General features: G+C 37.6%; 1 protein-coding gene across 2 annotated transcripts; it reads right to left on the reverse strand.

Moving 5' to 3' along the window:
• Positions 1 to 4,619: 4,619 nt before the first annotated feature.
• LOC120418611 (DNA topoisomerase 2-like) lies at positions 4,620 to 5,584 on the reverse strand. Of its 2 annotated transcripts, none has more exons than XM_039581055.2 (3): positions 5,533 to 5,584; positions 5,223 to 5,472; positions 4,620 to 5,161 (listed from the first exon to the last, which is right to left on the reverse strand). In XM_039581055.2, exon 3 carries the CDS (start codon positions 4,956 to 4,958, stop codon positions 4,620 to 4,622), a length of 339 nt encoding a protein of 112 aa, XP_039436989.2. In that variant the 5' UTR covers positions 4,959 to 5,161; positions 5,223 to 5,472; positions 5,533 to 5,584. The 2 variants fall into 2 exon arrangements, with proteins under 2 accessions (XP_039436989.2, XP_052563812.1); XM_052707852.1 differs by having other exon boundaries at positions 4,620 to 5,176.
• Positions 5,585 to 12,725: the final 7,141 nt, after the last annotated feature.

The following is a 12,725-nucleotide window of genomic DNA, read 5'->3' on the forward strand; positions in this document are numbered from 1 at the left end:
GACAAAAATATTTTTAACAGGATGTCAAAAACTGGCCACGCTTGACTGAAAAAATGGAAAGTAAAAATTAAAATACTAACTGAAATAAATTTACAAGTATTTGTTTGATTTTTGTCAAAAACAAAACAGTCAATTAAACACCCTTTTGAAATGTTAGTTTTGATTAAAAAAATATGAATATATGGTTTTCGAAAAGATCGGAAAATTTCACGAATGTTTCAAATTTTAACATTGAAAATCGGACCATTAGTTGCTGATATATCTACATTAGAAAATAATGGGTAGAGACTTAGAAAACATCAATTTTCCTGATTTTAAACCTTTGCATGGTAATATCTCAGCAACTAAGGGTCGTATCAACAAAGTTCAAAAAAGCAAAATATAGAGAATTTTCACAGCTTTTCAAAAATATTTTTTTCTAAAGGTGGGCAAACATGGGCACTAAATTAAAAAAAAAATAATAACTGCGACTATTTTCAAAAAAATACCTAAAAATGGCTATAACTTGAAAACGGTGCACTTTATCAAAATTTCACTGAAGTGCTTTTTGATTGCAAATACGATTTTACATCGAAAAATGAAGTTGAAAATTTTGTGCGACCAATTTTAAAAAAAATCAGTATTGATTTAAAAATTCATAACTCGGTCAAAAATGATTTGCTCATTCTGGAAATTTCTGAAAAGTTGGCGTTTGATGTCCCCTAAAACATATCAGAAAATAAAAAATAGTGTTTTGTTTTTTGCAAATCAAGCTTTAGTGGCAAAAAGTGAATTTAAAAATCACCATAGAAAGTTTCTTGTAATCTTTATCCATACTTACAACTTTGCTGAAAACACCAAATCGATTTAAAAAATTCCTTCAAAAGATACTGATTTTTGAATTAAATATATATCATTTTTGTATCGACAGCTGCCAAATTTGTATGGAAAATTATATGGACAAACTAATGATGCAAAATGGTTTTTTTGGGCTTACCGAAGGCACCAAAAAAGTTTCAGTCGGATATAAAAATCACTGAGCCTTCATATTTGGGTTGAATTTTTAATGAATTTAAATTAGAGGCGAAACCAAGATTAATTTCATAATGTTTTGGATGCTTTTAAACATGATCAGTGTTCCAAGATCTGGGAAATATGTTTTTTATTTCTGTTAGTTGATTGAAATGGACATAAATCATGGACATAAATCTTAAGGGACCATCCACAAACCACGTGGACATCTTTTGGAAATCTCATTCTAGAAAGTATGTTAATATTATTTAAAAGGTAATATTATATAATGACTTGACACAGTCAAGCAAAAACTGAATAAAAACCCAGGAATAATAAACCTTCCAACTAATTGACACCCTTCAAATTCCCCGGCGGAAATCGGAAACCACCAGAGACAACAACTCGCAACTCGAAAAGTTCTCGGGAGGACGACAAACGACACCAACAACCAGCGTTGCCAGATCCCAACCAAATCGCGGGGGATGATTCCTCTCCCGGGATTGAGTCGCATCATTGCGCGATGGCGGAAAAAGCTAATAAAATAAAGTGGAAGCGAGGGAGACGAACGGTGGCGCCACCTTGGCGGCATCAACATGGCAGCATCATTCCACCCTCTCTCTATCCAAAATTGCGTATAGCAGGTCGTAAAACTAGGTAAACTACTCTGGGTTGAATATCTCTGGGTTGAATCCTTATAAGGAGGCTCCCAGGAAACGGTCGATTGGCAAGTTGCAAAGGGGATGACACACTTTTTGCTAGCATTTCGATTTATTTTATTGGTGAAATTTTGATTCAGTCTAGTCGCTTGAAAGTTATGCGTAGTTGTTCTGTTGCTAAAAAAAGTGGATTTGTAAAAATGTTTCCAAGATCGTGTAAAAAAGAGCTGAAGTAAACTTCATGTAATTCAAATCAAAAAGTGTTAACATTCTCGTCAAATTTAGTTGTGTTTTCATTTTCCTGACAATCTCACAAAAAATCGAGAGGATTCACGTCATAAATTCGCACCCCGATAAAATAAATTCCAACTGATCGAAACAGGATCAAATTGCCGAAAAATAACAAGAATCAAAAGCTTTATTTCCGAATGAAGTTTTTTTTTCCTGCTTCGCACGTTCACAGATGATTTTATCGAGCGAAGCATTCGTTCAAAAGTTGAAATACCGAAAAATTGAGTTCAATTGGAAAGCCAAAGTCAACCCGGGAAACTATCCAATCCGCTAGAACAAACTGTTCATTGTCCAACACCCCCCCCCCCACCTCCTCCAAATCCCCGCGTTCGGTGGTTAAAACGCGAAAACTAGTCACACATCCGCGGATTTTCACGTTTTCATCCCACGACACCGCAGGAAACTAGTATCTGTCCAGTTTCAGAGCGCGCATTTTTTTTCTCTTGCGTTGATTTTCCCGCTTTTCCTAGTACCACCCCGTGTGGGGGTGAATACAATGCAGTTCTAAATTATTGATAGGATCGTTCGCTGTTTGCGGTGCCAAGCTCCGGACCACCGATGAGGACACTCGTTTCGGGGAAAGTGTCCACCACGGTACCCTAGAGTGTCGTGTTTCCAGGTTGGGGAAGGTTTTTTTTTGGGGCTTGTTTTTTGGCAGCTCCAATTTTCTCTCTTTTATAAACACTGAATAAAATAAATTTGATACAATAGCAAATTATTCGATCGGGGTGCAGGTTTTTTTTGCCTCTAACCGCCACAAACAACCATTTCGTTCAAGTTGCATATGTTCTGGCTGCAGTTCAACAATATGCAATTGCTAGGGTAAGAGGACCTTATATTGGACAATGGCTAAAACTCAAAAGGTCACAGTTGGCCCCTACAGTCATTTGTAGCCATCCAATTTTAAATCCACTGAAAAGAACGATATTTCTTTAAAAATAAAGCTTCTAGGCATAATTTTCAAAAAAAAAAAATATATATAACTCCATCAAATTGAAAGAAAGACTGTAAGCATAAAAATCATCCAAATTACCAACTTTCAGTGTGGCATCGTGCCCAAACTATCGCACAGCCACTCCCGTTGGAGTACCCAGCTTTTCGAACATGACTCTTGAACAAACCGAACTGATGGCTGGCACGATTTGAACGCCGAATCGCACGCGACCGGAACTTGAACTTAATTGGTTATTCAAATCGATTGTGTCGACAAATTAACATGCGTGGCAGCACCTACACGTACCTGCATATGGTTGGGGGTTTGGAAAAAAAGAAATGCAATTTGATTAAACTTTTGAATAGAGATTTTAATTCTAAAATTTGTGGGCGTTTTTATCTGTCAATGTCAGAATGACAAAGTTGCAAAATGATTGTGGAATATTAACTTCAAAATTTCAATTGAATTGGAAGTGCAATCAACTGAACACCATTTAGACTGCATTTACCTGCGATGATAATCATTGTTAGCCTGATTGAAATAGTTTAAACATAATTAGAATTTTCGTGAAATGTCCGTGTATTTGCATTTTATATGCTTTTTTCTACCTCCACCCCTTCTTCCCCACTCCCTCACCACTTCTGCCAGGGTCAAGGGTCAAAATTTTTTAAATAGTACTTTATGCCACAAGTTGCAAAAAGAAGATTTTTCGCAATCGATTTTTTTTAAATTAATTTACCGTTCAAATAAAAAATGATATGATACTTTTTAAAACAAGTGCAGAAAAGAAAACTTTTAACGGTGCACATCTACCAGAGCTTTTGCACCAAGATTTTTGTTACAGACATTTTAGTATCTTCAAAACTACGGAAACTTTCGATATATTTTTTTATGTATCTTCTAAAATACTGTCTACAAAATAATTTGCAACAAAATTTGACTATTTTTACAATCAGATTGTTGCAGGATTGTGTCCGTAAGTTTGGCAATTTTGAAATAAGAAGATAACAACTTGCTTGGTTGCTGTGTACCCTTGAGCCCTTTTGTCGATTATTATTACTTTTCGATTCTATTACACGCTCACCAAATAAAACCATATTTATGGTTATTATCATGAAAATTCGAGTTCAACCCATATAACCATTTTTATGGTTTAGTGGGTCGATCTTAAAATGTCATGATTTTCATGAACTGCCGAGTTCGAGCATGGCGAAATATTTCACCGGTTTTAGAGGCTTTGCAGGTTGCCTATCTTTGGGCGCTTTCTTTTGGATTCAGGTTGAAATTAAATTAAATTTAAAATAAACAGCAGATTTATTTTCTAAGATAGGTATGTTTACAAAATACAATAATTTAATTTTTTTTTCTTAAAATATTGTCCCCCTCACCAGAGCTTCTTCTGGCTCTTCGGCCACCTCATGTTCCTCCTGGACGACCTGCCGCTTTCACTCCTTAACCGGATCAATCTTCTGATTGTCGTCGTACTGGTTCTCCAGCAGTGGATCTTCCAACGAGTCAGCGCGGACATCATCGTGAGAATGAAACGTGGTTTAGCGTTGTCCTTACCCCCGGGCAAACGCGTTCCGAACTGATCTCTCGGGTACAGCAGATTGATGTTGTTGCTGCTGACAAAGTTCTGCGTCAAGTCGACGATGGTGGAGCAAAGCGACTGCTCGCCGTGATGGTACGCGGACATTTCCGCAACGGAACCAGTCAGCTGAGCGACCTTAACCTCCCGTTTGTCGTTACGCTCGAACGTTGTCCGAGTTGGAGAACAAATCCAAATCCGGGTTGATAATCTTCTTGTAGAAAATCGCTCGGGTGGTCTTCTTGTGCAGGTACCGCTCCTCCGAGTACTTCGTACCGGCATCGTTGGCATCCTCCAGCTTGGGAACGCTCTGGATCTTCGACTTTTTCGAACCGGAAGCCTTGCTCAACTCAGTCTGAGCCTTAAACTTGGCCCATTGCAGAACCAATTCGACGATGCCACGCTTTAACACGGCCGCGACGAACTTCTCCGACATGACGCACTTCGAGCAGAAGCTCTTGACCTGCAGCTTCATGTTCTCCTTCAGCTTCAGCATCAGCTGCTTCACGATGATGTCCTAGACGTAGTCTCCGTGGCGACCTTCCTTGGTCGTAGCGATCGAGTTGACAAACGAAACCTGCTGGAAGCCCTTCTCCGAGATGTCAGACTATTCCTCCATATCTGTAGAACTGTTCCTCTTAAACGTCCCGTGGCCACTTATGACCAGCGGCTACCTGTAACGTGGCTCCTGAAAGCCAACTTTTGAGAATAAAACTAATCAAAGATTAGCTAGAAGCACAATAAGACAAAAACTACTCACGTTTGAATAAACGGTTCCACTTGTGCTGAGGTCGGTTTCTCCTGCTCCTGTGGTGAGAGTTGATTCTGGGCAATGGCATTGCTGCTGCTGTTTGTTAGCGGGAACCGATGTGAAGCGCTTGGGATGATAGCTGCTCCCCACGGCGTGGCACCGAATGATTTGATGCCACACGTCAGGGCAGAACAGAAGTTTCTGTCTTAGCGCATGTGACCACCGTGGCAACACGACGCGAGGTATGTATCGGGGCGGCCTAAAATATAACTAGTTTTGATACCAAATAAGGTAAACAAAAGCAACTAACAGGTCTTACCGGTTCGAGCTGGTGACTTTCCTGACGAAAGAGCGTTTGTTTCTAGGAATAACGATGTCGCCAAGCCCGAGCACAGCAATGTCGCTGGCAGGTCTACACCTAGGCCACCCGATGGCAGGGTGCATCACGCTCGCTGTGTTCATCAAATAGATTCAACCGGCGTTCCGAGGGCCGCGTTGCTGATCGTAACCGATTCCCTGACCGATCATCAGCCCGGGGCGGAGACGAAGTGCGTCAACATTCCGATCTTCGATTCTACAACAATGACTCGCCGCTCAAGATCGGCGACATTGCCATCCCGTGCAACATCGTTGACCCGTAATGTTCTAAAGTTGCGGGACAAGATCTTGAACAAGTGGGAGCTGAAGCCCGATCTGTTCTTTTTTAAGGAACCGGAGGAGCAGGAGAAGGAACAAGCGGTACTGCTGGAGGCTGCCCGCCGCCAAGTAGATGAACACGGGTCTAGAACGGCCGTCGAGGAGGCAACTGCTGCCTCGGCTATACTGGTCGTCGCTGGTGCCACCCTCCCGCAGATCATCCAGGCCAATGGCTGCAACGAAGACGAACCCAGACCGCCGTTGAGAAAGCACTTGAGCATGTTGATCTGTTTGGAAGATTAGGAGGCAGATTGAAACGATTCAAAATCTATCTCTGAAGCTTAAGAATTAAACACCTACCGCGCCCGTTGATCTGGAATCCACCGAATCGCACCGTGATAAAATTGATACGGAAAAAACGGGACGGTTCAACTAACTCCGTTGCACACCTTGGTTGGGCGATGTTCACTTCCGGATCGCACAATAAATACCTCGAGACGGCCTAAAAATAGAACAATGTTAGTTTCCAAGTATTTAGTAAAGTTACTTAAAGAAAAAAAAAATACAAATTTAATAATTGAACTGATCTTATGATAAAAAAAAACATTTCACCGACCAAAAGCTTTTCCCAACCTTTCCAAAAAAAAATTGTCCACCGGTGGACAGATTTCTCCCGCAACACTTGGCCAAGGACCCCTTTCAACCGGTGGGTTAGTTTCTCTTGCTAACTATGCGGGCAATCTGTCCACCGGTGGACCAGTTCCTCTTGCCAACTTTGACAGGCAATCCGTCCACCGGTGGACCAATTCCTCTAGCCAACTTTGGCAGCCAATCCGACCACCGGTGGACGGATTCCTCCTGCAAAACATTGCACAGGAATCCGTCCACCGGTGGACGAATTCCTTTGGCAGGCAATCCGGCCACCGGTGGACGGATTCCTGGGCAATGTTTTGCAGGAGGAATCCGTCCACCGGTGGTCGGATTGGCTGCCAAAGTTGGCTAGAGGAATTGGTCCACCGGTGGACGGATTGCCTGTCAAAGTTGGCAAGAGGAACTGGTCCACCGGTGGACAGATTGCCCGCATAGTTTGCAAGAGAAATTCACTTACCTGTTCCAATCCGCGAACTACCTTTGCCAAAAAACTTGAAAGAAATGACAAAATGAAAAGTTTCAAAAGTTTGCAAAAATTTCGCTAAGTCCAAAATCCCACTTTTGGAAGTTCGGCAACTCGATCTCAATTTTTGGTGATTTTCACCATTTTGTGAGTTCGCGAAATCACACTTTTTCGAGTTCGCTTAAGCGAACTGCCAAAAGTGCGATTTCTGAACTCCAAAAAGTGGGATTTTTTGTAACCGTGTATTTTTGGTGACGAAAAGTAAGCCGTATCGTCATTCGTGAATGACAGTATATTGTTTCACAACGGACCCGCAAAAAAAAAAAAAATGAAATAATTCAGTAGCTGACCATATGAGAACTCATGCTTTGGTAAGATATAATAAGACTCATTGTTTTTTTATAAAGAACAAAAAATATAGAGCAAAAGATGCCGGGAATAATGAAATAAAAAAGATCTTAAATTTAAAAAAAGTACAATTTTTTGGAACTAAACTTCAAGTAATAAAAAGTCTAATAAAAAGGTTTTTTTTACAGTGTAACTATTTTAAGAGTTTCAAATATAAAAATAAAGAAAAGTCGATTTGCGGAAACGTAGAGAATTTATGCATGAGCATATCTATGATACATATTACGTAAATGATTTTTTTGACCTCCTCCTTTTTTTCAGACAACTTTTATTGCGAAACATAATAAGCACAGGTCCAATATTTTTGGCCAAGGTCAAATATATGCCAAATTCGAGTACTTTTGATTTAGATTCTTCTGGCTTGACGTGGACAATACGAAAAGTATGGGTTAATTTTAGCAATCTGGATTTTTTACAGTACTTAAAAGATTTAAAACTTGAATATTAAATGATTGGAAAAAAAGCTGTTAATTTGAGGTTTTGCACAAAATCTTCAAAAAACTGCGTTGATTATTTATGAAGAAATATAATAATTTTCTACAGGTATATACATTTATTTTTAAATATAAATGTTTGCTATAAAGTGACTCTCAATAATTTCAAAATATACCAATGAACAATGATTTGTGAGAGAAACTAAAATGTGGACCATTTGGAGCAGATCTGAACGTGATTTAAGCGAAAAAAAAAAATTAGTGAAGCCACGCATTTTGAGTTGTTTTATTGAGGTGTTTAAACCTTAGAAATAAAAAAAAAACTTGAAATGAAAAAAAAATGAGATTTTTTTTAACAGGCATTGTTTTTGAAATTATTCAATATAAAATAATCTTTTGAAATGGCTTAGTAACGGCTTAGTATGGTATAACTTTTGGTTCAAAGGTCATTGTTAAAAATAAAAAAAATAAAGAGATTGCTTGAATTGGCATGCCACACAAATTTCTAGAAATAAAAATCGTAAAAAATATTCCTGGAAAGGTAGATTCCATAAAACACCCGAATCGTGAACTACTCTACTTTGAAACAACACTTCTAAAAACACCAAAGCTCTGAATCTTAAAATTTTTCTGAAAAATAAACACAATTTCCTCTTAATTATGTGATCTGGACCACTGTGCCATTCAGTTTAAAAATTCCTATAAATTTTTGAATTTGGATTTCGCAACCAAAAAAATAAATTAAAATAATTTAAAGTTTGTCCACTTTTCGAACATAAATATTGAGAACGATAGTGGCATTTTTTTAAATGTCCACGATTCCAAGATGTGACCAACGGAATATAAAAATAAAAGATTTTTTTTTGTGCAATGACACGTAGCACAACAAACCAAAACAAATGACACAAATAGAAAGGAGAAGACGTCCCAACTCTTTACCTATCCCCAAGCTGACTGCATTGTATTTGAAAACACTTGGCCCCTTCGGTTGCTCCCACCACCAAGAAGTCACTCTCCCCAAGCCTGGGAACAACCGAAACGGCACGAACTCACAGCTGCACCGAAAACAAACCGGTGAGACCTTTTTGGGACACCCAGCCCGGCATGACCCGATGGGTGGGGGGCACCACCCTGCTATCATTTTAACAAACTTTCATAAAAGTTAACAGAATATTTTGTGACATGCGGAGACACAAACAAGATATATTGCGCTTGCAATTGGGAAGAAATTTTCTAGGGAAAAGGGAGAGCAAAAGGACACTTTTCATCGGTTTGCAGCTGTTCAAGTGGAAGTGCATTTTTCTGGTGGTGCACTATCAGCTTCTTGGCCGCACTCCCACAGCAACGGCTGTCATCTGGCTTTTTTTCCTGGCTGCCTGAGAGAGTTTGAGAATGTGTGAATTTTTCCAGGGCGTTTCACAAAAAAAAAAAAAAACTATTTCTGGTATTGTGTTTGTGTGTGAAAGAGAGGGCAAATATTTGGAGCTTTTCAATGTTGGCCCCTTTTTGGGTGAAGGAAAATGGAAACAGCTGCCATCGGTCGAAAGGGACTTGCGGGGGAAAGCACGTGGTGACGACGAATTTTTTAAACTCATAAATCTGGCCTTTTGAGATGTGACACAATGTGGTAAAAGTGTAACGGCGGCAATTAGTAGCGAGTTTGTGTCAGGAATTTGTTTTAGTTGTTTTATGAGGTGTTGAGTTTGGTGGTTTGCAGAATAGTTTCGTTAAATTGTCAGCACGATCTGTGGAAGTTTTGTTTGCACTCATAAATGTTTTTTCTACATACAATTGTAATTGGATTGCATGAATTTATTGTCCATAAAATATGTTTAGAAAATTTAAAATGACTACGTTTAATCTGAAATCTAATTTCATTGAACGATCAAATACATCAAAGGGAAAGAAAATCCAAGATCACTTCTGTCTTAAATTGAAATCGGTTACGTCAAATGTATGGATCCACTTGCATCAGAACCGCACGTCGTCATCGACGTGCTCTCATGTCGTGTATCATTAAGCGTAATTTTATGATTATTGCTGGTTAGCGAAATTTTATTTACCGTATAAATTTGCCGCCCATCCATTATTGTGCCGGTTGGCCAAACCGTCGTCGAAAGTACCTTCCAGTCCAACAATTGCCGCTGCAGTCCTTGGCCAAGGATCGAGAAAAAAAAAACAAATCTGAATTATCGAATAAAAGCCAACATAAAGGTGGTTTTATGTCCTGCTGGTCTTCGCATTAAAGAAATCGAGAAATAGCTATGGCAGGGGCCAGAAAATAACGAATTTTCTATTTCTTTTGTCCATGGTCTAGCTCTAAATATGGGTTCGAAACTACCGAGCAGACGACGGCAATGACGGTAATATGGCATTGCCCTATTGTTCGACATAGAGAGAGAGTTACACCGTCCCGAGAGCTATCCGCGGCTTCAAGTTGAAAATATATCTTATTTTAGTGTTTTCTATTGACATATCTGCTTCGATAACTGTGGTTCAACTAGAAAAAGTTGGTTAAAATCAACTTTAATTTTAGCAAAAATCCAGTACTACTATTTGTTAAGTAACTCATGTTGAACATTTGCCAGCAAATTTAGTGCTTCAGCCGGCATTAGAACCGATCCATATCCCATAAGTCCCTTTATGTGCCAAATTTCAAAACAATCGATTCATAAACATTGAGGGTTTTTTTTAGTGCGCCCATCCCGGGAATTTTTATATTTTGTCCCGGAGTGAAATTTGGTGTGAAATTCACATTTTGTTGTAGAGATTCGATTCCTTAGGTAAATATTAGTAACTGTGAATATTTTGAGTGAAATCGGTTTAAGGATCGCTTTTTATCGTTGAAGTTGGTGAACAAAAATATTTTCTTACAAAAACGTCTTCTTTAAATCGTTAACAACTCGTCAGAGTTAACTCGGATCGTTTTGCGGTCTTCGACAATGATATTTGTCATAAAATTTTACAAAAAATCTCACAATTGACAATGATCCGACACATTTAACATTTTGAAACTAGCTTTTCCCCATACATTTTTTCGAATTTTTCCATGCGATAACCGATTTGGAACTTCAATATTTTGCAAATTCTTGCTCGATAAAAATAAATGCTTTGAAAGCAGGGTGTTCATAACAAAAATGCCATGAACGGTTTAAACTTATTAGATACAAAGCTGTTAAAAACAGTTTTCAAGATTTTTTAATACTTGAATGTTATACCAGGTCTTCTAATTTTTAAAAGATACAAAACTGTTTTTTATATCGCAATGTTTATTTTGAAAAATGAATAATTAGACAACATATTATTTTTTTTCAAAATTCAAAAATACCAAAATTATGAGAGTTTAAAGAAATAAAAATTATAAAAAATCCCTTCGAAAACAAGGGGGGGGGGGATTCTGGCAAAATGTGACGTACTTTTTGAGGGGGGGTTCGACCTTGCGTGACAAAGTGTGACTTAGGGGGGAGGGGGGGGGGGGTGTTAATTTTGGATGATTTTCACGAGACATACTTTATGGATGACGCCTACTTAGTTTTACTGAAAGAATCAAGCCAGGGGGTATCTCTTACGATTTTCCAAATTTTTAATTTTTTCTTGTCACCCTAATGTACAGCTAAATACTAAGAAATCGATAAAAATAAAATTAGCATATATCAGTACACTTTGGCTTATAAGGGAAAATTGTTAAAATTTTAGTTTTCAGATCCGTTACCATTTAAATTATTTTTCATTTAACATGTTTGACAAATTAGGACAAATGTATCGTTAGTTATTTTTTTTATTGATTTCGGTTAACCCTTTCAGGCCTGAATTTAAAAAAAATTTAAGTTAATGATGGGAAAATGATTTTTATGACCATACGAAAATTAAAGGCTAATTTTTGAAAGTTTGATTTTTGGGTCATATATGACCCATCAGGCCTGAATGGGTTAAAACAGGAACAGAACAAAGCAATTAGTACACCTATTTCCATTATTTTGTTCTAAAATCTCCTGTACCTATCCAGACTGTAGTCCTGATTTTCCACAGTTGGCGGTAGTGACTTAAAGGTGATTTGTAAAAAAAAATATGCAATACATGAAATTCTAAACTTATCTAAAATTTTACATTTACTGGTCTTATTTTATTTGTAGTCTTATTTGTTATTTTAGTCATTTTAAAAGATTTTTAAAAGCTTTTCTTAACATGTCATATTAAAATTATAATAAAAAAAATCTAAGAGACTTATTTAATTTGAATCACATTGGATGAGAAATTTCGGAGAATTTCAAATCCAAAGCACGACAAAAATCTTTTAATTTATCTAAAAACTGCTTTCTTTATTTAGATTGATTTGTCTATTATCACCAATCAATAGTATTGAGCTAATTCAATGATTTTAAGCTTGAAAACGTTGTTTCGTAATGAAAACATTGATTTTATTACTGTTTTAAAATTTTCCTGGGATCTCGGGGATAAAATAAAAATTATTTTACCCGTTTCCCGGGAAATTCAAAACCCGGCAAAATTAGACGCCCTTGTTTTTTTCTAACATCCAGGCCACTAGCCAAGCTTTTATCTAAAAAAATGCCAAAAATCAATTTTTCAACTAATTTTTAATCTTTAAAACCGCATTTGACAAGACAATTTTAGGGTTGGCTGATAAAGAAGATAAAAATGACACATTCTCCGGCAATGTACACCTTAGGATGAAATTTTGAAAAGCGTGTATGAGCTATTTGGATATTTTTCCTCGATTCTAAACTACTTGAAGCTTCAAAAATCATGGTTTTCATTAATTGATCATTTGAATATCACTATGTACTAGTTGGTTAAGTTATGCATCAATTCGTGATTAAATCATCGTTTCAAAACGTTTTTCTAAACACTCCTGGTTTTCAGTGAAATAAAATCCAAAAAATATTCTTTTGATTGCATTTT

Source organism: Culex pipiens, chromosome 2 (assembly GCF_016801865.2).
Source record: "Culex pipiens pallens isolate TS chromosome 2, TS_CPP_V2, whole genome shotgun sequence".
NCBI lineage: Eukaryota > Metazoa > Arthropoda > Insecta > Diptera > Culicidae > Culex > Culex pipiens.